Source organism: Sesamum indicum, linkage group LG13 (assembly GCF_026168435.1).
Source record: "Sesamum indicum cultivar Baizhima isolate 11 linkage group LG13, ASM2616843v1, whole genome shotgun sequence".
Lineage (NCBI taxonomy): Eukaryota > Viridiplantae > Streptophyta > Magnoliopsida > Lamiales > Pedaliaceae > Sesamum > Sesamum indicum.
This window is the reverse complement of record NC_142669.1, coordinates 9,753,551-9,779,163: the sequence shown is the minus strand read 5'-3', so window position 1 is coordinate 9,779,163 and position 25,613 is coordinate 9,753,551. Positions and strand designations below refer to the sequence as shown.

The 25,613-nt window shown below is 36.2% G+C and overlaps 3 protein-coding genes across 10 annotated transcripts; 1 reads left to right on the top strand and 2 right to left on the bottom strand.

Annotated features, from left to right (window-relative positions):
• Positions 1–2,392: 2,392 nt before the first annotated feature.
• LOC105176993 (beta-glucuronosyltransferase GlcAT14B) lies at positions 2,393–6,204 on the top strand. The gene is made up of 5 exons (XM_011099999.3): positions 2,393–2,681; positions 3,573–4,339; positions 4,457–4,532; positions 4,632–4,747; positions 5,519–6,204. Exons 2-5 carry the CDS (start codon positions 3,766–3,768, stop codon positions 6,016–6,018), a joined length of 1,266 nt encoding a protein of 421 aa, XP_011098301.1. The 5' UTR covers positions 2,393–2,681; positions 3,573–3,765; the 3' UTR covers positions 6,019–6,204.
• Positions 6,205–7,095: 891 nt separating this feature from the next.
• Positions 7,096–14,543, bottom strand: SPA4 (SPA1-related 4). 7 transcript variants are annotated; one of them, XM_011100002.3, is made up of 8 exons: positions 12,938–14,489; positions 12,612–12,793; positions 12,318–12,475; positions 10,822–11,785; positions 10,598–10,744; positions 10,152–10,463; positions 9,605–9,664; positions 7,096–7,763 (listed from the first exon to the last, which is right to left on the bottom strand). In XM_011100002.3, the coding sequence occupies exons 1-8, from the start codon at positions 13,512–13,514 to the stop codon at positions 7,575–7,577; spliced, it is 2,589 nt and encodes an 862-aa protein (XP_011098304.1). In that variant the 5' UTR covers positions 13,515–14,489; the 3' UTR covers positions 7,096–7,574. The 7 variants fall into 7 exon arrangements, with proteins under 7 accessions (XP_011098304.1, XP_011098307.1, XP_011098302.1 ...); XM_011100005.3 differs by having other exon boundaries at positions 12,883–13,021; XM_011100003.3 differs by adding an exon at positions 9,984–10,035 and having other exon boundaries at positions 7,625–7,763; positions 12,612–14,536.
• A 2,280-nt stretch (positions 14,544–16,823) lies between these two features.
• LOC105176995 (Protein kinase superfamily protein) lies at positions 16,824–24,349 on the bottom strand. 2 transcript variants are annotated; one of them, XM_011100007.3, is made up of 9 exons: positions 24,092–24,349; positions 23,339–23,862; positions 22,301–22,585; positions 21,714–22,031; positions 21,013–21,240; positions 20,104–20,204; positions 19,859–19,973; positions 17,473–17,928; positions 16,824–17,332 (listed from the first exon to the last, which is right to left on the bottom strand). In XM_011100007.3, the coding sequence occupies exons 2-9, from the start codon at positions 23,753–23,755 to the stop codon at positions 17,126–17,128; spliced, it is 2,127 nt and encodes a 708-aa protein (XP_011098309.1). In that variant the 5' UTR covers positions 23,756–23,862; positions 24,092–24,349; the 3' UTR covers positions 16,824–17,125. The 2 variants fall into 2 exon arrangements, with proteins under 2 accessions (XP_011098309.1, XP_011098308.1); XM_011100006.3 differs by having other exon boundaries at positions 23,339–23,856.
• Positions 24,350–25,613: the final 1,264 nt, after the last annotated feature.

Genomic DNA, 25,613 nt, shown 5'->3' with positions numbered 1-25,613 from the left:
GACAGAATGGACTTGTTGTTAGATATACGTTAAAATCAGGAGGTGTTTGTGAAAAACAATGAAGGAATATTTATAATTATACCAAATTTCAGGAAAAATAGCTATAATTTACTCTATATTTTTTGAATTAAAGAAAAGTTGTTTAGAGTTCTCAAAAAGAAAATTCTCTATAAATGCAACATAATTTTTTTTCCCACCTAAATAAATAAAATAAAAGTTGTGAAAAGTAAGTTTTATCACATTTTGCACTTTATGTATAGAAATAAATTAAAAAAAAAAAAGAAGACAAGTACAAATTTAAAAGGTTCCTAAGTGTAATTAAGTACCATTTTGAAAATAGTTTTCTTAAATGCAATTAGTAAAGGACAGTACCAAAAAAATGTGATGGTGGGAGTGACGTATGGATTGGGCAATCCATTACGTCACCCCCTCATTCCTAGTATAATATTTTAATTTTAATTTGGGCCGACATGAGCCGTGAATTATTAAATTAATACATGATGATGATATTATTTACGATTTAATGATTGGTAATTTTTTTATTGAAATAAATTGATTATAATCGTTTCTGTCAGATATCAATCATTATAATAATAATACTCTGATCAGTAATATCGAATAATAAAATAGAATCAACACCTACTATTCAGTAGAAACAACATCCCACATATAAGGAGAGATTCGAACCCATAACTTCTAAGATCATGGGGCCTCAATATCACCAAGCCTTTATTAATATATGATACTAAGGTTCGTTTAATTTAAATGAGAAGAAAGAGAAAGTGAAAGGGGGCAGGGGAAGTTAAGAGATCCTGTTTTAACAAGACAAAAGACAGGTAAACTACAAATATTGTTCAATAATTGAGCACACATAGCAATGCCTAACTAATAATTTCTTTTCCAACCATAGTTACATAAATATTTCGAGATTGAACCTAGTTGTCTTTCCTTATTTTCTATAAAATCCAAGAAACCCAAGCAAAAATGCTTTATAGTATTTCAATAAATCCACCAAGAGATTTTATTTGTTTTAATTAAAATTAAGTTTTATACAATGTTTATTTTCCTTATATATCACTATTATTAACAAGAAAAACAAAAATATTTTCAGGCACGCACACACACACATATATATATTTCAACTGTCCAGTCTTGATAAGGCGAGCCTCACAAAATTATTCGCATAATAAATAGAGTTTTATTTATTCTGCGATTGATCACTTTTTTTTTTTTTTAATTTCTGATCAATCTTGATACATCAAGACCCACAAAATCAGTCGAGCAGTAAATAAAAAATTGTAATCGGATGTGTGATTGATCGCTCTTCTCAAAATTTAAATCAATCCGGTGGTACGTAAAGACAAAGCTATAGTAAAGAAATGCAAGGAAAGGAGAAATTTTTTTTTTTTTTTAAGGAAATAACAATAAGAAGGGGCCAATAAGATTTAGCTCAGTTGGCGAAGCTGATGCCTCATAACGATAAAATCATAGGTTCGAATTTCACAAACGTATGAGATGTTATTCTATTTTAATAGCAAGTGTCGTTCTACTTTAGTAATAATTGTTGATCGATATAAATATTTGATATTGATAATTAGTATATGATTGTTGAAATTGTCGATATTGTTAAATATAGATATTTAATATTGATTATAGTAAAGTATAGTTACATTCTTTTTTCTTGAGATTTGGTGTAATTACACATAAATCTCATATGGTTTGAAAAATTACATGTATACTCCTAAGGTTCCGTCTAACAAATGGGTTCCTCCATTAGTAAAAATAAACTGAATTTGCTTATATTAACAAAAAACATTAAATGAAAATGGATATTTGCCCTCAATTAATTTATTACAGATCAAAAAACTTTTGTCTTACTAAACAACCCTTATAACTGCGAAAATATACCTCGTAACATGAATTAACATGTGAAGAGGTATGAATGTAATTTAGTCATAAAAAAATTTATTTAACCTATAATAAATTAGTAATAAGTCAATTGAGGGTAAATATAATTTTTCATTAGATTTTTTTAATTAATATCAGCAAATTCGGTAATTTTGATAACGAAGGAACTTATTTGTTAAATAAAAGCAAACCTCAAAGTTGTTAGATATAATTTTTTAAATTATAGAAAATTTATATATAATTACACCAAACTTAAAAAAAAAGTATAATTATCAATATAATAATCGATCTACTAAAAATAATAATAATTCATCATCTCACTTAGGGTGGGGGAACTAAAAAGCGTGGAAGACTAATTAGGTAGCGTTATTAATGCAAAGGCGTGAAGCCATAATCACGCGATTATTGCAATTGAAATCGTGTTAGTAGCCGAGGAGGTGTGTTTGGTCAAAACCATAAACCTCCATGATTAAATGCCTTCCCATTTTCTAACACTATGAAAAATATTCTCTCTCTGTTTTCACTTCATTTTCTTACCCCAAGAAAACGGCAACCGAATTGCACGCAGTAGCGCCACCCCTTCTCTCAAATTCTGTGATTACAGTAATCTTGGAAACTAAGGCTAGCCCACCATTATTTATGTGTGTGTATATGCTATTGCTCTCTATAACATCTATATATGTATATAAGAATTGCTCCTCCTCTCTCCCTCTCTCTCTCTTGCATAACGTTTGATGAGGACAGAGTCTCTGCCATCGTGATAAAGTAAACGGGTTCGTCGTTGCTTTCTTCTTCTTTGTGTTTGTATACAGATAGTTGATACGTATGTGTCGTTGCATATGTACTTGCGTGTTAGTGTGTGTGAAAATGTTTGAGGAATTCGTGGTTGCACTAGCTATGATTAGAAACCGTTGTGGCTGATATCTGTTCGGTTTTACTTGTTTGGATTGGAGTTTTGAGCCTCTACGTATTTGAGCTCGATACTCAGTGCGTCCCGTAACTGCTCTGTGTTCTCCGCCTTAACTGTCGGGATAGTGGCTTAATTTAGTGATCTAGAGCTCCAACTTTCCGTGAATGGTTTTTGTTTCTTAGTGTTAGTTTTGAGGTTTTAGTTGAAAATATAATTAGGTAATGTTTTAGTTCGATTATGTTCTACTTATAGGTGGATTCCTGCTCATTTACTACTGCTTGGTAGTTGGTTGTTGGGTTGATTCCTGTTTGATTTTGGAGAGTTGTGTTGCAATTTCGATGTTGAATCTGGGTTCTTACTGCTGAATTCTATTGAGAACTGTATTTGTGTATGAGAATTGAGACAAACAGTGTTCTCATTTGTTTACTCGAAATTCTACTGTAGATCATCTGCCGTTTCGATTCTACTGATGCAGTTTCCCTGGCCTTTTCTTCTTAGTTGTTTATATTACACGCAGGACACTGATTTATAATGAAAATTCTTTCTGCAAGATATATTACTGGCATGCGGGTGGTTTATTATTATATGGTTTTCTTTCTTGTCTTTTTCCTGAATGCATCTTGAGTTGTTTACAGAGTCTTTTGTTTAATTTATGGGAGTAGCAGTATTAGATTAGTCAGCTAAGACTTGTTATTATTTTTTTTCTTGTGCTGATGTGGTTTTCTTATTCGGCAACTATTTTAATATGTTGTAGATCACCTTGCTTGGATTCCGATCAAAGAAGTTGTTGATCCTTGTTTGGAAATATTTTGCTGCACAATAGGGATCAGCTCTCCAGCCATCACTTAGGCCTTTGGTGTGCAAATTGTTGGATTGATCAGAACAGAGTTCATTGTTGAATTGTGAAGAGAATTTCTTGGCGGAATTCATGATTGTAAGTTTTTGCAATGGGGTTCTTGAACATGGAGAGGAAGTGGGTGTTCCCTCTTGTTATAAGTTCATTAGTATGCATTTTCCTTCTGGGAACCTCCTTCAATATGGGGCTCGTGTCCTCATTGCATACAATCAATTCTATTTTTCCAATATTCCCTTCTCGTGCTATGATCAATCAGCCCAGTCCTTATTTTGCTGAGGAAAAGATCAATCAAGTTCCACCTCCTCCTACTCATCATCCGGTTCCAAAATTTGCTTATCTGATTTCTGGATCAAGAGGTGATTTAGATAAACTGTGGAGGACTCTTTTTGCACTGTATCATCCATGGAACTATTATGTTGTTCATCTGGACCTTGAGTCACCTTTAGAAGAGAGATTGGAATTGGCATTGAGGGTGGAACAGCATCCTCTTCTTGCAGAGGTCGGGAATGTATTTGTGAATAACAAATCAAATATGGTTACTTATAGAGGCCCCACCATGGTTGCTAATACTCTTCACGCATGCGCTATTCTTCTAAAGAGACATAAAGACTGGGATTGGTTTATCAATCTTAGTGCTTCCGATTATCCATTGGTGACTCAAGATGGTGAGTTTTCATTCCTTGTTTGTCCCCAGAGATGTTGCAAGGGGTCAGTGATATATGTGCGTGGCTGTGTTCTTTTCTTTAGATATACCTTTGAACAAAACCAGTTTGCTCTTGCAGATCTTCTTGATACATTCTCTGATTTGAAACGAGAACTCAATTTCGTAGAACACACCAGCCGCCTAGGCTGGAAAGCGTAAGTTATTTAAGAGTTTATTTGGGCTTATTCGAGTATTGTTATTATTAAGAAGAAGCCACTAATGTGCAATCATATATATATTTGGTTTTGTTGCAGAGCTCAAAGAGCAATGCCATTGATCATAGATCCTGGACTCTATCAGACAACCAAATCTGATGTATTCTGGGTCACCCCCAAGAGAAATTTACCAACAGCATTCAAATTGTTTACCGGTTAGTTCAAGTATTTAATTTTTCTTTTATCAACGTTGAAAATGTTGAACACCATGTTTCCCAAGTCAACTGTTAAGCTTTATTATATATTTGATTCCATCGTGTAAAGCATATCAACTGTCTGCAAAAGATGTTGTTTCCTTGGTTGTCGTTAACCTGAAGTTCTCGATCTCTGTTTTTTTATTGTTACGAAAAAATTATCGATGCATCCAGAAGCATTTCAGTGTCATTGACTTCTGATAAAAAAGCATTAGCAGGTTGCTTCTCATGGCACATATGCATCTCTCTTTAATTGGAGAATAAGAAATTGAAATACAAAGTACACGATAACCGCCTAAAATCACCATCAGCAAGAATGCTCCCAAGTTCGAAGTACATTAACAAAGCATGCATTAGCTGTTTTTGATCTTATAAATAATTGTGCATAACTATCATGTCGCTAACTTCTGGTGGGACACTATGCTGTAGCAGCTGTGAGACTTTGATCCAATAGACTTATCACTCTGCCAGTTTGCCTCAGTATTAAGATTATTGGTGTTAGAACTTCTTTCATAGACTAATTGTTTCTTGGAGGGTCACTGGGCTTGCGCGGATGAGGGCAGAGTGTTTGTAGTCATGTATCCCTCTAGCTATATTATTATCTTCAAATGGTTGTGATAATATATAGTAAATTGCTCTTTTTTCTTGAGCATGTTAATTATCCTTTTGAATGTTTCACCCACTTGGTGCTGCTCACTGATGACGTTTCTTACACCGCACCTATTTTTGCAGGTTCAGCCTGGATGATCTTATCGCGTGCATTTGTAGAGTACTGCATATGGGGTTGGGATAATCTCCCAAGAACCCTTCTCATGTACTACTCAAACTTCGTTTCCTCCCCAGAAGGCTATTTCCAGACTGTTATCTGTAATGCTCCAGAGTTTGTCCCAACCGTTGTCAACCATGACATGCACTATATTTCTTGGGATTTCCCTCCGAGACAGCATCCTCATACACTCTCTGTTAACGACACTGCAAAAATGATTGCCAGTGGCGCTGCCTTTGCACGTAAGTTCAAACAGGACACCCCCGTCCTGGACCAAATCGACAGAGAATTACTAGGGAGAGAAAATGGGAGCTTCACACCTGGTGGTTGGTGTGCCGGTGAACCTTTTTGCTCCAGGTTGGGAAATCCAACCAAGCTTAGACCAGGCCGAGGCGCCGAAAGGCTTCGGAGGCTTATAGGTAAATTAGTTTTGTCAGCTAATATCCGTCGACAACAGTGTAGTTAAATTTTATGGTTCGACAGGAAGAAAGAGGCAAACAAAACCATACGCATTTCACAGGCACCAATAAAGCATTAGGATACTGCATATAAAACACTGCTCTATTGGCCCTATTTTTGTAGTTTCTTCTTGATATGATACAGGATCAATATATACTGCTTACAAAAGGTCAGTTTGATATCTCTTCCATCAGCTGCGCATTTCATCAGTTACTTATTGATCAGAAGGTCAATTTGAATATCAACCTACTCAAAGTTCATTTGGAAATAGGTGTCATCAACCCAAAAGTCAAGAATTCTTTATTTTCTACAATCAAGAAGGTACGTGAGAACTGACAGCTGTATGTTTACTTTTTTTGCGGGGTTTAATTACACTTTAACCCATTTTAAAAATGTCAAATTATACCTTTTTTTAAAAAAAAAAATTAAAATTATACTTACACGTTCTCAAAAAAAAGTCTTTTTTTGCACTTGGCCCTTTCTGTTAGAGCTTGAACAAAAAATACTTATGTTAACAAAAAAAGTTACAAAAATTTTCAACTTCTTCATTTTAACATTTTCATTCATATTTTTGCACCTATTAGAGGATAAATATATCCCCTATATATAAAGTGGGGTCAATATCATTAATTTTTCCTTTATAAGTACAAAATTGTATTACACATGAATGTTAAATGAGGGATAAAATTAAAAAAAATTTGCTAACATTATTTTTCGTCCAAACATATAAAAAAGAATCAAAATGTAAACGGCACATTTTTTAAGGGGGTGTAAGTGTAATTTTATAAGAAAAGTAAAATTTCACACTTTTAAAGGAAATTGAAGTGTATAAATTACAACGAGCTTTTAAGAGATTTGCCATAATTACAAATATTCCCTCATCGTTTGAAAAATACAAATTCCTCATGAATAAAAATAAAAAATGTTAATAATTATATCAAATATCAAGAAAGCTCTTTATAATTTACCCATTAAAAATGCAGACCAGATTGTCTGCGTCAATGTGTCCTCATTCCATGTGTGTGGTGAACTCCATCGTTCTGTAAGAAAGCAAGCATACATATTTAATTGCACCCTTTTCAAGTTTAAACTGAAGAGCTCAAAGAGCAATCTTTAGTATGCCAAAATGAAGACGTGCTCATTTGCGCTAATACAATCAATCAGACTACAAACTTCAGGATATGGAGCTGCGCTGCTGGTAGAAATACAGCACGAATTTTCAGGCGCATATTCTAAATTAAATGATTTAAGAACCACAAGAATTACAGAATATACAGAAAAATCGATATATAACGCCCCATTTTCACCCTCCTATTCCTCCGCTCACCTAAATATTTATCGATAATGGCACTCTTCAAGTTAGAGTGTATTCACCACAAAATAAGTAAAAATTTTGGTTTAGCGATACCAGTTTTCTACTTATAGCTCCCGAAAGGTGGGTGCCAGCTTCGAATCCATGGCTGTGCTACCTGTAAACTTTTAGCGGCTATCTTTATATCACAAAGTCCATTTCCCGTTGTATCTGAAGTGGATTGTGGACGTGCCCTGGTATTTTTCACCAAATTAAGCCATCTCCAAAAGCTTGATATTGCCCATGGAATTTGCAGCGACTAATGTGGAAGACTGACCACGCCAACATACAGATGAGATGAACTGTGCAGTGTCATCCACTTCGTCGCCAGAAAGTGGATCCGTGCTATTGAATTTAAACGATAGTGCAGGCATAGGAAAAGCCTTGTGATAGACAAAGACCTGTGCGGTCACCACATATATTAGCAACAATCTATAACTCGAGTTTTCAGAATTTTTTCAAAGGGGGAAGGAAGCGAAGCAGGGTTGTTTTAATTCAAGGTCAATTGATGTCATTATATTGAAAATTCTTCTTTCATCATATTATGGAGAGTAAATAAGAACTATAATTCCATAATGTGGCCTAGTTTAGGTGATAAGAGCCCGATATGCATTAGGTTCTTGGTTCAAGCTCCATTGGATTTGGATGAGAACTTGTTGGCATCCAACTTCTTACCGGATGTTAGGAATTAATCCACACGTCCGTATAAAAAGTCCATGTCCCCAAGCATTGTAGTTCAATGCATTGCATTGTAATTCACCTCTGGGCAGTTTGTGTCTCTCGTCAAATTTATAATCTTGATACAGTTACTTCACATAGTCGCAAGTTCTTCCTACTTCATGAATTTTGAACAAGCTAATAAAGGGATTCCCCGTTAATCGTCAAATAATCTAGTTCTCATTCTCTTCCTACTCCAAGCCTCCACATCCACACCCTCCCAGCCCCAGGATCATCCCCCCCCCCCCCCCCAACCTTCCCTGATTGTACTTCCATATTCCACATCACCCCCCCCCCCACCCTTCGCTGCCCAACTCCCAGTATTTGTACAAACAAAGCCCCCTATGTTAGGTCATACTTCCTCCAGTTTGGATCTTACATCAAAGTAAATTTCACCGTCCTTCCAATAACAAGTGGTCATGTTTGAATTAATAGAGTGCAAGAGAATTCAAGGTTACATGACATAATCAAACAACTTGTGTATTCAGTCATCGATTTTAGGGGAAATTGCACTTTTAGTCCTGTACGATAGGGTGTGTAGCACTTTTAATCCCATAATTTACGGGCTTAACACATATAGTCCTATAGGATAAATATTGTAGCATTTTTGGTTCCATAGAATAAAAATTTGGCACATTTGGTCTCATAAGATAAAAATTATGACACATTTGATTCCATAGAATATAAACAACTTTATATCCTAGGACCAAATGTGCGGCAACTTTATATACTAAAGGACCAAATGTGCTATAATTTTATCCTATGGACCCAAAAATCCTATATATATCCTATGGGACTAGATGGGCTAAGCTAACTGTGGGACAAAAAGTGCAACAAACCATATTGTGCAGGACCAAGCAATTTTCCCTCATTTTTGTGACACAAAAGATCCAGGAGCTAAAAACATCACAAATCATATGTACTCTTTTTTCACAATATACGTCCTTCATTAAGATAACTTTAGGACAATTTTCCTTCTAAAGTGCCGTTAAGTGATATTCTAGGCATCACCGCCACCAGGGTTATTATGGTCATATTTATAATTTCAGTAATTTTGACAACTTATCTTACCTGGATTAAGAGATTGGCTCTAGGCAGTCAATCTAAGAATAGCCAAACTAATGCAAGAGTTGACATCGAAGATCTCTTTTTGTTTCTTTTGGGTGTCCTTTATTGCATTTTCATTTCATTTTCCATTAATGTTTGCCCAGATATGGGATGAGATAGAGGGGGAGTCAAGAGAGGTCAATGCTAAGAGTTGTACTCTAAAGTTAGCATCATTTCTAACAAAACCAGCACCCTTCAGTTGACAACAAAGTCAGATTATGACAATAGAAGCCAGTACAGATAAATTAAGAAACATAATCAGCTGGCTCAGTTGACAACTAAATACAGAATACAATCATATATGTAAGTTTGAAACAGCAAGAGCAGACAGTGGGCACAAGGTCTTGCAATATTATTAACAAGAACAAGCAGTAGGATGCACGAGGAGGAGCAAGATGAAGTGAGGATAGTGAAATACCTCATTTGTCTCCGAGCCGGTTGCAATATAACCATCAGATACAGCCAAGCCCACAAAATTCTGTAAAGGTAATGTCTATCATTAGGCGTCAAACATGATCACATGCTTAAGAGGTGTGGCAGAGAAAATATAATACAACCTGCAAATAAAGCTGTATAACAGACACATTTTATTATCATTTAGACATGCCGGAGAAAGCAAAAACAGACAGGAAAATGATCGTGTTCGCGAGAATATAGACAGATCATATGATTAACTAGATTGAATTAGAAATCCTCCTCTTCGCCGCTTTGGGCTTATCATAATCAGGACAGTTCAAACTGTTTTTACAAAAGACATCCATCAGAATCAGGAGAAAACCAGAGGCACGATATCTGACCTACAAAAAGAAAATAACGCAACTTGATCTTGGGTTGAAACGGAGCTTGCTCCTGAGTGACGTAGATGAAAATTTTAAGTAAATATGCCAATAAAAATATCCAAAAATGGCACATTACATGCTGAAATTTATAGGGTTTCTTTCAGAAAAGTGAATGGGAGAAGATACCTTCACATTGAGATGGCCTGTGAATGACTGTAGAGGACAATCAAGCACTCTTGATGTGCACATTGACAAATCCCAGAGTTTTAGAGTGTTATCCGTGGATGCAGACACAAGAGTTGTTGAATCAATGAACCTCACATAGCTCACTGTTTTATTATGGCCAACTAGAGTACATAGAGGCAATTTGGAGTTGCGAAGATCATAGTAATATATCCTATGGTCCGCGGAGCCAAATGCAAGAGAACGGCCAGAATCTGTTGGGAATTGAACACAGCAGACGTTGGCCTTCGTCTTGATGGTACCAACACTTACTCCCTGCAGTAGCAACCCATGTAGGAAAAGCAACTTATTACATCATCCAACATTTATTCCACACAGCAACACTAACTAGATGCTTTAGTACGTTTAGTTTCAAAGCTGACATCCACCAAGTGCAAAAATAGAATTGCCTGATTGATATTCCAAAGCTTAACGGATCCATCATCGCTGCCACTGGCCAGCATTGTTGGATCTGCCACAGAAAAATCAATGGACCACACACGCCTTTCATGTTCTTTCATTTCCATGAAAGTCTGACTTCTGGTGACATCCCATATCTGGCCAGTAAATTAAGCAGATTATTGACGATGGAAAGCAAGTGAAGAAAAGAATTTGGGTTATGAATCCAACTTACCTGCACCAGACCTTCGAAGTTACTTGAAGCCATCTGGCTTTTAATGTAGCCATTCCAACAAATACTGCTAAGCTTTGATCTACTTACCATTTCAACAACAGGATAATGAATATCACGGTCTTCATTTAAGATTGAATTGTACTCAAAAACTTTAATCTTCTTGTTTACACCGGCAGTTGCAAAAAACTCCCCATCACGGTCAAAACTAAGGGAGCATACCAAGTTTGATGAATTTAAGAGATCCCCTTGCTTTAAATCTGCCTTCACATTTAGCTTACTAAAAGAAAGATATTTACATAATCCTTCTAGGAATGTATTTATCCATCCACTTTTCCTGTGCTCATTATACAGGTCTTTTGATGATGGATTACTGATGGAACTTCTTTCGGTTGCTACAACACATCCTCTACTATCACTACTGATATGAGAATGCCTAGCAAATGGCCGGAATGTTGGTTTTACAGCCCTGCGTCTCGTCGAAAAATAAGCTGATTCCAATTTCCGGAAATTCTTCATCAGCCGAGAACTTTTGGCAAGAACGCTTCCTTGATGCCCTGCAGGTTCCAGTTTCCGACATTCATCAGCATGGTTGTCAGATTCATCCGGGCTGGTGATATCAAGGCCATGCCTGATCCGCTTCCTGGACATTGAGCTACTAGAATCATCATCCTCTGCAATGTTCACCGAACAAGGATCATAAGCTAAATCCTTGCCCAACTCTAAGCTTAAGCCTCCTTTTGTCTTGAGAGCTGTCTGCAGCTTGGTAACTTCTTCTATATCAGAAGATATAACAGATATTGTCTCATTCAAGCTATCTGCGGCATCTTGTTTTCTTTGTTGCAGTAGCAGAAGAAATTCCAGTAACAACTCCTGCTCCTCTATCTTTTCTCGAAACTCTATAGCAGCTGCTCGTTCTTCTATGTCATTTCTTGGTTCATTCAGAAATTCACTTTGCAACAACTCACTGTTGGACATAACAAGAAAGCATAAGAATGAGCCAAGAATTATGTGAGCTAAAACTAACTCGAACTATGGAAACCCCATATAACATCTCCAAGTCCAAGTTTAGCGGCACAAGGAAAAACTGGAAAAGAGTTGAGGGTCACTGATAATTGAAATGGTAACAAAAATGACTCATCAATTCCACCTGACAAAAATGACAGACTATACAGGCAGAATAACCATGCAGAAGAAATCAAGCCAGTAAGTAGTATAAATGATTGATAGAAATGATGAGAACATACTGTATTATCATAATCCAATAATCAGTCTCACAGCTGTAGTTTCAACCATCATTTTACATTTCCAATTAGGAACATGATATGTGCTTCTCAGTGGGTGTAAGATCAACTAAGTGCATGATAACAGGAGAATATAAGCCTGCAGATGGAACAGAATAGCTAGGGAACTACTTTTACATAAGACAAAGAAGGATGCAGAAAATCAACAGTAAATGAAACTTCGTATTCAGTAGACATGCTTTGATAAAAACTCACCTCATTTTAGGGCGGCTACTTGGCTCTGGGTGCAGCAGCCATAAGCAAAATGAAGCTTCTTTAGGCCACTTAAGAAGCAACTGTGGAGGGAGGACACGGTGTCTCAGGCTTGCCATGGTTGTGCTTTTCTCTTCCAAGGAGCCAAAAGTGCAAAAGAGCTGCTCATAAGTTGGAAGCTATATCAGTAAGATGCTGGGAATGGAATCGATCTAACTTAGTATATATCTATGGCAAAAAACCAGAATAAGAAGGTGTCCTTCAGCAATAGTTCAATAAGATCAGCCTAGCACTGACCTCAAAGAGTAAAACACCAAGTTGATAAATATCGGAAGCACAAGAAGTAGGACCACCAGAAACCTCTTCTGGACTGCTGTACCAATTGGATTCCATGAGCAATATTTGTTTCATTGGAAATGAATGCTTCTTATCTCCTGTTCGTTCATTGCCAGTGGCTTCCAAAGCATGCATACCCTGACCTGCACATGATTGCAAGCAACTGGTTTCAGAGTTAATTTGCGAAGCAGCTGTCAGATTCCCCCCAAGCCCAGAATCTAGTACACCTAACTGATTCACGGAGCTTTGGTGCGAGGGCGAGTTATGAGGCAAAGGTGAAGACGAACCCTTGAGCTCAGCGGTGTTGCTCTTTGATCCATATTCTTGAGAATCAGAACCCGAATCCGAGCAAGAGGCAGACTCAATGAAAGAGACCCGATTAAATGAGGACATGATAAAACACGAAGGGCGAACATTGTGAACAACAATTCCCTGAGAATGAGCTAGGTTTACAATATCTACAATTTGAGAAAATATGTGAAGGCATTCAAGGGCATCCACTGTTCTTTCTGGATTATCCAGCCACTGCCTCAAACTTACATCGTTGCATTCCACGGCCTGGACAACGGGTCCACCCCCCACGCCACCATCTTCAGTACTCACAACATGAGTTCTTTGATTGTTGATATGAGGCCAGAAAGTTCTTTCCCTCCCTTTTCTTACTGATGTGTATCCAGAATCATGGGATGTATTATCTCCCGAGGGCCTGACGCTTGCCCTGAGAATTCTGGTATTTCTATCCAAGAATGAAGAATTTAACGCCCTCGAACTATCAGACCTCTGCCAACCCGACTCCGAAGAACCCTCCATAACTATCCACCAATTGGTATAGTTACATGAGCCCCAGGACACACACATAAACATACGGAATTGCAAAATGATTTGATCCACTGGCTTCTAACAACTTCTTTTACTACAACCACGACCATTCCGATTCAACGCCTCATTATATAACCACGGTACAGAAAAACATCGCGCAGCCAAAGAATTTGACTATATCCTCACTATATAAAGAGTAGCTGGCCTCTTGATCACATCAACTCATTCGGATTACCATGACGCCGCATCTTGTAGAACTAAAACTCAAAACCTTACCCTAAAAGCATGCCGTATCAAGCTAATTCACCAAATTAGCAAGCAAAAAAGATTCAAATCACCTAAAAAGATCACCCCAGAAAATTTATTTCTCACAAACACACAACACATGTAGCTGAGGAGAGAAAGAGAGACGAGAACAGCAATCCGTAGCAGTGTTCATGTGTGTGTGGGAGGGGGAGAGAGAGAGAGAGAGAGGGCTAGAGTCTCACCCGGTGCAAACAAAAGAACAAGAACCACACAAACAGATACTCTTATTTAACTCTTTCCTCACATCCCCAACAGAAAAAGGAAACTGTGTGCTTTTTCCTTGATGAAAGCACAGCAGCCTCACAAAATTCCCCACACCCCAAGAAAAGTTTCCCAAGAAAAAAACAAAAATGAAAACAAACAGTTCAAATAACACAACCCCTCAAGTCGAAACAGCAGCCTCACAAAAATTCCCCAAGAAAACAGTTCAAAGACCACAAACCCTCAAGAAGCATTGCAGTTACAATGCATAACCCGAACGTAATACAAATGGATAAACAGTTGTTCATACTTTCCTCTCAGAATTGCATTAGTATACTGCAACCAGTATCTTTCGAGAAACCCTCGAGGGATCTTCTGTTACATACGATCACTCGTTCCCGCTCCGACTCCAATCCCATGTACGTAGCTACGTGGCTCAACCTTGTCCTCAACCTCAAAGCTTTTTCCTTCAAAAGAAGTGGCGAAAATGGCAATAAACAATCATTTCTTTCTCCGGGCCCGAATTCTTTAAATAATCAAGATTTTACTCCACGGATGTGGGCCAGGGGGATCTTCAATTACCGATAACTCGGTCCCAGAACCCGCATTAGGTCAAATTTAAAATACAAAAACAGTTGGCCTGTGGGCCTTTACAAGCAACAGGGTAGTGATAAATATGAGAACTAATAACATTGCTGATCGATCACTCGAAGCAGCCAATTAGAATAGTTTAACCTAATCTGAGACTCAAAGCGCGAATAACTAAGATAGATATTGGTCAAGAACAGTACTTTCTTGTCGGCGAGCGATTAAATTAATCGGTTAATCCATCACCTTAGTTTAATTTTTGATAACGTAGGGCAAATGGCAATTTCTCAACGTCGAATTAAACCCTTACATTGCACCCTAAACCTCAAAAAATGATATATTGTACTCTCAATTTTACTTTTTCTTGGCACAATTCTATCTGACGCAAATTTCCATTGAAATGGTCACTGGAAAATAATTTGTTCAGCACAAAAAAACATCATTTTTTTTACAAAAAGTTGTCTCTATTTTATCACATATCATTTTGCAAAATGCAAAATAAAATGATACAGAAAACCATCTGCACATAGAGATCAAGAACTTAAGAAATAATTAATATGAAAAAAGAATTTATTGTAACATTTATAACATCTGATGGAAATGTAGAGAGACAAAATTTCAAATTAGAGTGTTTCTACAGTAGGAGAAAAAAGTGAAAATGAGATAATGCAGAATAGTTTTTGCTTTCAAAGTAAAGAGAGTAATTGAAAATACTGAAAAATCATTCTCCGACAGCCACTTATGGCAACCAGGGTGCATTGTGCAAAAGAAAAGTGGGTTTGGGGATGTAATCTGCCATTTTTTAGTTTGAGGGTGCATTATGGCAATTACACAATAACATAAGATGGGATTTCAGGCCGTTGAGGAAAACCCTAATCACCTATTATGTTTTAATCTATTTTAATTATTATTATTATTATTATGTTTTATAAAATAAAAGGAGTTGGTTAGTTCTATATTTATGATACATCAGTCCTATTCAAGTCCTAGTCCAATCCAATCCTATCTAATTCTGTCATCAGCATCATGTTACTCTCCGTATAGGCATAAATAAAGAAATAAGATAAATTACAATTGGCTCTTTTGATATTTTTCATAATTATAAATACCCCTCGTTGTTTAAAAAATTATAAGTACCCTTGGCATTAACGATCCTCTAACAAATACGGCCTCGTGATAGCCCATTATATAGAGGTATTTGTTAGATGATTATTAATTCTATAAATTTATAATTTTTCAGAGAAAAAGTATTTATAATTATAATAAATTTGAGTTGGTTGTAATTTATTTTAAATAAATAAGACATTTTTCAACAACCCTCAACATCAATTTGGTAGAGGGTCATATTTTCAAAGAATTCTTGTAAATAGGTGGAGAATTCTTGGCAAGCATATTGATGTAGGATTTGAATGAATATAGTGGTTTATTATTTGATCAAAAATAGCATAAGATTCACTTACACAAGTTAGTTGAACAAACTAATTTTAGCTAATATAAGTATTCGTTTCGCTCTTTGATTTAACGTCGTCTCTGCATTTAAGTGCGAGTGTAATTTTTTAATATACTTTAGCCCATTTTCTCAAAATCGTTTTTTGGGATTAAATTATACTCACACGTTTTTTATTTTAATTACATATTACACTCGTTAATTTTACCAAAAATAGTTCACATGATGTTATTTTTGGAATTTGCAGTTGTATAATTAAATAATTAGAGATTGTGAATCCAAACTACAGAATCAATCACTTCTTGTTTTTGGAGAGAAAGTTAACATCGTAACTGTCTTATTTGGTTGTGAGCCCAAGACGATGAGGTACCGCTGCCGGAGGCAGATTGCATCCAATGCCGGCAAAAGTAAAGGCCAAGCCGGTGCTTGGGCGGCAGATTTCTCCTAACAAGGGCGTCAACGCATGTTCATAAGGATGGATGGTTCTTGTCAGAAGATTATGTGATCGATTCTTCATGTGAATAAAAATTTAGCTTTGGTAGATAATTCGCGTTATGTACATAACCTCATAAGTAGCTTACGATCCCATAGCTGACATGTTCTGATAATCGAAATCACAGTCACCCAAGAAAAGTTTCAGGTTGAAAAAGACGACAAGGGCACCAACGCACGTCAACAAGAACGAGTATTGTGTTGGTAGATAATGGGCTTAATGCAAATACCCTGTACGTCAAGTATGATTCTTGATTCTAGAACATTCGTTAACCAGCGATAGAGATCAGAGTTGAAGCCTTCTTGCAAGAGAGAACGAGTAAACATATGTATTCAAATTGATCATAAGCTTTGATGAACTACAATAAAAAATACAGATGATCAGTCGGCCCCATATATGGGGGCGAAAAGGAGAGAATTCCTACTCAACTCTTATACCTTGGAACCAGACCTACCTCGGCTGCACCTATACAGTAATTTACTGTCTTCTCCATCAACATCCTCCACTGGAGAAAAACAAAAAGACTAAAAGATGGAACGAACTAATTATTAAAGAATCACGAATTTCATTGACGGCCTATGTGGCCCGTCCTTCAGCGGTTCTCGGTCGAATCTGTTGCAGTCATCGGCCAGAAACAAATAATGAGTTTGTCGATAACTGGTTTCCTTCGACCTGCATTTTCCGCATTCTCTCCTTGTCCAATCGAGCCCGTCTAACGGCTTCTTGGATTTGGCGATCGTGATCCTTCAACATCTGGTCCACTTTCCCGGAAGGGACTAACAGCGGTCCAGAGTAGTGAATTTTGTTGCCCTTTGACCCTCTACCCACCTGGAGATAGAAAAACAAGAAGTAGCAATGAGTATGTGCTTCTAATGCTTAATCGAACTCATCATAGTCCGACTCTCACCAGCAAATTATAATACGTTAAATCATTACAATTTTTTTGAAACTCATAGATGATTACTTACAAGAACAGGATTGTTGTTTCCTTTTTCATCTTCTTGCAGTCCGTTATTCTTTTGGTGGTCTTGCCTCGTCATTGAATTCGAAGCTTCTTTGAATGATCCTGGAAACCGGGATATAAGCTTCGGAACTCCCTGCTGAGAATAAGATTTCTCCCGATGCTCATCAGACAACATGCTCCTCCTAGCAGCTACCAGGCCTGACATGGCTGATAAGTCAGCTACAGCCAGACTCTTTGGAGCATCTTCCATGCCCTTTCCAGCCTTTGTCCAGGCAGCCCGATTAACCAAAGGCCCTGAATGGGATGCCCGTTTGTGGATACTTCCTTGTGGATCATTACTTGTTTCTTCCACAGAGTGGGAGGGCCTAGGTGGATCAATTGGAAAACCAGAAGCCACGTCTTCAGGATGAGAACTGAACATCTCACTCCGGCTCTTGGAGTTGGACTGACCTTGTCTTTTCTGCATTGGATTCAGAACAGACACAAAGGGTTAGAAGTATTTATGGCTTAAAAGTTCACTGTTCACCGTAGGCAAAGAAAATTCAAGCACTTTCATGTGGACATATTCAAGAATGTGCAGTAACGTAGCAGTAGCAACAAAATTTGGAAGGTGAGGGAAAATAGAACGGTGGTGCCACGTGTGCTTCTGAATCATTTAAACATAAATCCCACACCCATGACAATACTTGGGAACCTTTTTAGATGAAAAAGAATAGTGTAAATACTATATTTGGTCCCTTAAATTTTTCTTTAGAATCACTTTAGTCCCTCAAGTTCATTTCTTGACTTTAGCATCCTTAAATTTTAGTTTTTGTCTCAATATGGTCCCTCTGGCCATTTTCCGGCAAAAATGTGGCCGGATTTTGACTCTTTGGAGGGTAAAATGATCAATAAGTTTAATATTATCACTTTAGTCCCTTAATTTGTAAAATTATCAAATTAATCCTTTTTTACACAAAAATTAATTTTTTTATATTTTTTATGCTGATATGTTATGATTATTTTGTGTGAATAATGAAAACTTTGAATTCTTGTGAACATAATAATAATATATTGCTTAACTTAAAATAAACAATCTTTTTCTAGTAGTTAAAGAAAAACCAAAATTATGAATAAATTTATAAAACTTATCTAATATGAAAATGTAAAAAAAACCCTAAGTCACTTTTATTAATAGATTATTTTATTATATTTTTAGATTAGATAAGTTTTATAAATTTACATATAATTTTGATATTTTTTATCACTTTCGAAAATGAAAAAAATAAAAGAGACTATTTTATTTTAATGTCAAGCAATCCGTTAATATCGTGTTCACAAGAGTTCAAAGTTTTCAATTTTCATACAAGATAATTACATCATACCATATAAAAATATAAAAAAAATGGTTTTCTTTCTAAAAAAGGACTAATTTGATAATTTTACAAACTTAAGGGACTAAAGTGATAAAATCAAAATTATATTGACCATATTACCCTCCAAAAAGCCAAACTCTGGTCACATTTTCGTCCGAAAATGGTAAGTGGGACCAAACTGAGACAAAAACTAAAGTTTAGAAATGCTAAAGTGAAATGAACTTGAGGGACTAAAGTGATTTTAAACGAAAACTTAAAGGACCAAATATAACATTTACCCAAAATTATATGATCACATCAAATAGATAAAAAAATATTAAAAGAACAAAAAGATAAAACCATCAAAAAAGAAATATCTGGCAAGAATTAGGAACTCCTACAATTAGAGTTAGCAACACCATATTCTGGTATACCCACTAAAGGAAAAGAAGAAAAACATTGTACTCGGATCTACCGTAAGTTTAAGTCATTTTGCTCTTGCTCCATTTCTTTAATGAACTCAACAAAAATCTGCATTTACTGTGGTGAACTACATGACTACTCTTTACTCCCTCCTTCAAAGACTACATCAAAAGTCAAATCACATAATTCAAATCCTTCATATGCTACTTTCACAAATCTATTAGGTTGAATTTAGAACGTTCATGAAATTACTTTATAATCTCTGGCTTATGTTCACTTGCTCAGTGAAATTAGGTTGAATTTAGAACTTTCATGAAATTACTTTATAATCTCTGGCTTATGTTCACTTGCTCAGTGAATTTATATAGAGAAGCATCTGGAAGACTTCCCCTGACTTTTCTCTGTTTAAGCGATCACCTTACTAGTTTTAGAAAATACAAAACAATGAAACTTTAATTAGCTGAACATTTTTTAGCTCCATAAATTTTTTCCTTTTTATCATGGCAGAAAAAACAACTTCGGTTTGACAATATCTGTTTGCAGTTGGACATGATTTTCCTTCCATCTAAAGCTTCACTTTTCCCAGAAATGAAAAAATCAGTGGCGTATATAACATGTTAGAACATTAGTCACCTGCATAGATGAGATCAGTTCAGCATTGGCATCAGGTGCTGGAACTGCACGAGATTCTCTTGATCCTCTCTTTTCAAGGTCATTCCTTTGACCTTTGCTTCCCGCTGCCACTTGTCTACAAAATTTCATTCAATGAGGACATATTCAGAAACCAAAATTAAAACTCAAAAGTATACCGGCTTAACCATAACTGGTTCAGCATCTAAGCTACAAACTTGCATGAGTACGTTTTTAAAAATACTCACCTCCTTGCTTCTTCATCTCGTACTTTAGCATCAAACTCTTTGCTGGGAGGATATTTTGGCAAACTTGACGGCTCACAAGGATGCGGTTTAGTACTGAAGAACTGTGAGCAGAGCAAAACAATATAAGGTTCCTCATTTCTCTGAAATTCTCCCAAAAACTGTTAAGAACTCAGAAGTTCTGGCAAATGATGCATGAAAACTGTTTAATACCCTCCAAAGATTAAATACATTGTAATAAGCATGCTGATCAAGCAAGGATAATTTGAGTCTTTGTAGCTGAGCCGACCGTATACTTCAGCGTAATTGTCACTCCATCCCTCTTTTATTAAAAACTACAACTTTTTTAAGCTACCTCAGAGACATGAATATTCGAAACAAAAGCATTCATAAGAGGTAGGTGCTTTTGGAATTCCTAAAGGTCAAATAGTAAGTAATCTTTATCAAAAAGAAAGGAAACTGAAGTGCTTTAGCTGGTTAAGGGTCTCAAAGGTCTCTCTAACATTTGCATGATTAACATCTGATGAAGGCAGTTATTTAGCAGACAATGATTCACCAACGAATGAGCATCTTATTTTGTGTTCGATCTAACACCAATTTTCATTTTGGATTTAATAGGCTTGTATAACTCACTTTCCCTAAAGGCTGCTATTTTATCCAGATAGGTCATAAGAGTTCACCATTAAGACTAATAATGTAAAGTAACAAACACCAACAAGTTACACTAATGCCCAATTTACTGCTCCAAAACCTTCTCTTGCCATAACAATGAATTAGGATTGCAATCACAAGGAGAGGGGTGGCCTGCGGTGACTGAAGTAGAGGGACAGGTGGAAAGGGGGTAAAAGAATTGGTTTATTGAGATTCCCACGTTAGAAAGTAAAACGATATATCTGTTGAGAATATTTATACCTCACTCTTCAAAGCTAAGGCTGCGGATCCTCGATCTGCGGGATCTATAGAGAGTAAGATCTCTATGAGTGCTAATGCTGGTGCAGGGAAATCTTTAAATGTTTCCGCAACTCGGCGTTTGTAAGGCTGTTGGGGCTTGAAAATTGTTGCATGAGGCAACTTTGATTTTCTCCAGTACTCCTCTGATGGTGATCCACAGAGTTTAAATATTTTATGCAACTGTTCAACCTACAAAAAGGCCAAGTTTGTAATTTCAATATCACACTCAAAACTCCTGAAACTCTTTAGTAGAGAAAATGAAAATTTTCACTCGCAAATTCAGAAGAAAGAAATATAGAAGTAAATATATAAGAAACAAATGATGCCAAGGTTTAACATATTTGCGTCATACTTTTAGTCTACGATTCAACACTTTAAATTCTTAAAACCAACAATATGACTATATTTATGGGTAATCTCAGTTACTCTTAGTTAAATTGGAAGTTGTATCCTCATTGTTGATGCTGTATGCATATCATGGTAAAAAAAGACCTTTCTGTACAGGAGTACATTGAAAAAACCCAGACAGAGAACCATCCTTGAGCAAGTAGAAAATGACTAAAAGGTCATCAAGTAATGAGGATTGTCATATAATCTTCAAAAGAGATCTCTATGTGGCAAATCAGGGGAAAATAAAAGAAATATCACTAATAATAAGATACCTCCGTTCTACCAGGCATAATAGGCTTGCCAGCATATAATTCAGCAAGTATGCAACCCGTGCTCCACAAATCCACGGCAGTTCCATAATATGTTGCACCAAGCAGAAGTTCAGGTGGTCGATACCAAAGGGTCACAACACGGCTGGTCAGTGGTTGACTCTGATGAGGATCATAGAAACTAGCAAGACCAAAGTCTGCAATCTTCAGGATGCCATTATTGTCAATCAGAAGGTTGGAACCTTTTATATCACGATGAAGGATGCCACAGCTATGACAATGATCAAGCCCGCGTAAAAGTTGTTTCATGTAACATTTAACCTGAAAAGGACAAAAAAAAATTATTATATCCTCTTGAATCTGAGAGCAGAAGACAAAAAGTGAATCTGAATAAGGATCATTCAATGCAACTTCTCTAGAAACATATATAGAAGTATGAGTAAATGGCTGTTGAGAAAAAGAAAGAAATGTACTCTTGGAGCCAAGGGAAAATAGAAAACATTAGTTTGGTACAATAATTCAATTTACGTCATAATAACCAACGACAATTCAATTTAACTCATAGATTACCAAAGAACTACTATGGCTACCTGAGGTTCGGTAAACTTGAGACCAGGGTGTGATGCAAGTCCGGCCAAATCATGCTCCATGTACTCAAAAACTAGATACAAGCTGCAAGACATCCGTGATGTAACCAGACCTTCCAATTTGATCACATTTGGATGGTTGAGTCTCCGCAAAATATGAATTTCCCTTGCCATAAAACGTACACTTTCAGGCTCCATGTTATCAAACCTTACTTTCTTTAAAGCAACAATCTTCCCTTCATCAAGATCACGGGCACGATAAACATTACTGTAAGTACCCTGACCAATCTAAAGAAAAAGAAACCGCCAAGGAAAAAGGTTTAGCACAGTGGCCAAAGATATTCCAACATATTAATGTTACAAAAGAATGTTTTGGTCAAAATAGTTTTGCTTCCAGCAAGAAACATGCACAAACGATAGAAAAATGATAAAATACAGGAAGCCTTGTCTTAAAGGGGTTTTACATCACTATTATTAAAATAACAAAAATTGAGGCCAGCCCTCTCTCATTACGACAAAGATGGTACTGTAACTGATATAATTTGATGATCATCTCTGGAATTACAGTAGGTTGGCAATGCACTCCTGCTTGAGTAAATTTTAACAAATTTTTTAGGGTATCTTGTTAACAACATGAATCTCTAACATTCTCAATAACATACAATTGATACAACGTTGGATCTATTTGGTAAGGTTTGATGGCCTTCAGACACCTATACCAGATCTTAGCCGAGTGCTTCCACTTTCAATTGCAAGGTATAATTTCACCTTCTCGCCCTATTCCACGAATGCGACAAGCATAATTTTCTTTCAGTCTCAAAAATGAGTACATTTAACAGAGGTCAAAAGTATAATATTATGAATAGTTACACATAGACAAATCAAAGACAATGAATCAGACACGAATGAGGTTCTGATGCAAGCACACCATTACAGCCGTATAAATACACCTTCGATGCCTCTCCATGAAAAAACAGACAATAATTGCATTTTACTACTCAATGATACAATGTTAATGATGAAGATAAGGAAAAAGCATACCTTATCCAACTTTTCGAAAGAATCTGCCCTCCTTGGCACCCATCCTTTGATAGCTTCACCAGCCACAGCAGCCAACCAAGGCGGCCATCCAGCTGCAACCTGTTCCCCTTCAGTTGCCCTCAGGACCATGCCCGCCCCGGGATGGTGCACCGCAGAAGTATACTCAGCCTTCTCCCTTTTCCTCTCAAAATTCTCTCCCCTTAACCTAGCTGAACCATTGACCTGCTTATCTATCAAGACCACCCGCCCCTCGTTGCCACCATTATCCAACCGATCCTTTGCCAGGTAACTCTCCTCCCTCCTGGAAGAAACAGACCGGGAAGCCCGCAAATCGGATATTCCTTTATTAGACAACCTCTCCCCAGGACTCTCCTTATCACCATCAATGGCATAGGCCTTACCACAAACACAACCCATTCTACCCCAAAACAACACAATCCCGCAGCAACCCACCTCCAAAATCAGGTTTTTGTTTCTTCCTTCACTTCACCCCAGCAAGAACTCCTCCTCTTCCATTCCTTCACCTCAATTAAGAATGCACCAAACAAAACAACTTCAACCCAAGATTCAACTCAATCAAAGTTAAAATGACAAAACTCCAACTCACACAGCATAAGATACACATGACAAATTCTTTCAAGAACCCAAAAGGCAAAATTCTTCATCTAACAACAACCCACACCAAGAATGCTTTTTTAACTGACAAAAATGCAATTTCAGAAGAAAATCTCAATAGGGTCCATTAAATGATACCTGAAAACAAGAATGGCGCATGAGTGGAAATTGAAAGACTGAGTAGTTGATGGTTTGACAATGGGTGGATCTAGGGCATGGATAGACCGTGGGCAGAGAGAGAGAGAGAGAGAGCAGGATAAAAGGGGTTAATCTTTTTCCCTTTGCCTTTATAATAATCTTGAGAAGTGTATATGGAGTTTAGCTATGGTGTATTTATATATTACTGAAGGCGGAGCAGCTTTTTTATTGAGCTCCAGAGAGAGAAAAGAGAGTAACTGAGAGAAGCCCAAGAACCAAGGTGGTGTTCCCGTTGGAGACATTCTCCTCCTCAACGTTTTCCTCCACACCCACGCTCTCCCTGTGACGCGTGTCTCCCACTTCTAGTATTTCCTTTTAAATTAGGGACAATTAAACTTTTCCATCCCATTATATATAGATTTTTTATAATTTAAATTTTTTACTTAATATTTTTTAAGATTTACTCTAATCTAATAAATAAATTTCTTCATCAGTCAAAATTTATCAAATTATTTTTATTAATAGAAAAATCAAATAAAATTCTGTATTTATCTTGATTAACTAATTACTGATTTATTACAAATTAAAATAATTTTTTTTATCTTCACCATTATAAAGGTAGTTTAGTCAGAAAAAACTTGTGTGGCATGCAATAAGTCTAATATGTGAATCGAGGGCAAAAATTAATTTTCATTCAAATTCTTTATTAATATCAACAAATTTAGTGAATTTTAACTAATTCATTGACCTATTTGTTAGATGAATGCAAAATTTAAGGGTATTAGATGTAATTTTTCAACCCACATGGGATCTACGTATAATTACACTAAATTTCAAAAGAGAATAGTGGAATTATCCCTTTAAATTAAACACTTTGCTCTCTAATTATACTCAAAACTTGTTTGATTCATGTGAGCAAACTATACATGATGGGATTGAGTGTATAAATAGCAGTTTGGTGTATTGTGATGCATAATATTTCATGTGATAATATAATACGTTGTTTCATTAAAAGTTCAAAAAAATATGAATCAATTTTATTATTATAGTTTATTGTTAAGTTGTTATGAAAGGAGGAGAAATAGATGTCGGAGGAAGTGGATACACTATCCTATAAATTAATATTGCTAATATCAGACCTAATATTAATATCATGAATCGAACGTGTCATTATGCATGATAAGCAATGCTATCATGTATAATCACGCGAACTAAATGAGCCCTTAAAGGAATGTTTGCAATAACTCTTTTTATGATGGAAATAAATTGATAAAAAAAAAAAAAAGAATGTAAGTTATATAGTAGTAAAAAATAAAAGTATTTAACAAACAAAAGTTTAAAGGGAAAAAGGAGTTGAAATTTGATATTTTCGAAAAATAACATAATATTTATAATTTGAGCAATAAGTTGCAGAAGGTAGTAGAAAATTATTTATAACTTTTGTCTTAATTAATTTAAATTAAGCAGTTCAAAAACACGAACTGTAAAATAAAAATATTCGTTGCGACTTATTTTCAATTAT

What these genes read in the sequence shown, in the direction of transcription:
- LOC105176993 (XM_011099999.3), top strand. Translation starts at nt 3,766, where the DNA reads ATGGGGTTCTTGAACATGGAGAGGAAGTGGGTGTTCCCTCTTGTTATA. An exon ending in TCCATTGGTGACTCAAGATG is followed by an intron (nt 4,340 to 4,456) that starts GTGAGTTTTCAT and finishes TTGCTCTTGCAG; the next exon opens with ATCTTCTTGATACATTCTCT. An exon ending in AGCCGCCTAGGCTGGAAAGC is followed by an intron (nt 4,533 to 4,631) that starts GTAAGTTATTTA and finishes GTTTTGTTGCAG; the next exon opens with AGCTCAAAGAGCAATGCCAT.
- SPA4 (XM_011100000.3), bottom strand. Translation starts at nt 13,514, where the DNA reads ATGTTTATGTGTGTGTCCTGGGGCTCATGTAACTATACCAATTGGTGG. An exon ending in TTGGTGTTTTACTCTTTGAG is followed by an intron (nt 12,476 to 12,611) that starts GTCAGTGCTAGG and finishes ACTTATGAGCAG; the next exon opens with CTCTTTTGCACTTTTGGCTC. An exon ending in CAGGCCATCTCAATGTGAAG is followed by an intron (nt 9,665 to 10,151) that starts GTATCTTCTCCC and finishes TTACCTTTACAG; the next exon opens with AATTTTGTGGGCTTGGCTGT.
- LOC105176995 (XM_011100007.3), bottom strand. Translation starts at nt 23,755, where the DNA reads ATGGGTTGTGTTTGTGGTAAGGCCTATGCCATTGATGGTGATAAGGAG. An exon ending in CCTTAGCTTTGAAGAGTGAG is followed by an intron (nt 20,205 to 21,012) that starts GTATAAATATTC and finishes CTCTGCTCACAG; the next exon opens with TTCTTCAGTACTAAACCGCA. An exon ending in AACTGATCTCATCTATGCAG is followed by an intron (nt 17,929 to 19,858) that starts GTGACTAATGTT and finishes AATCCAATGCAG; the next exon opens with AAAAGACAAGGTCAGTCCAA.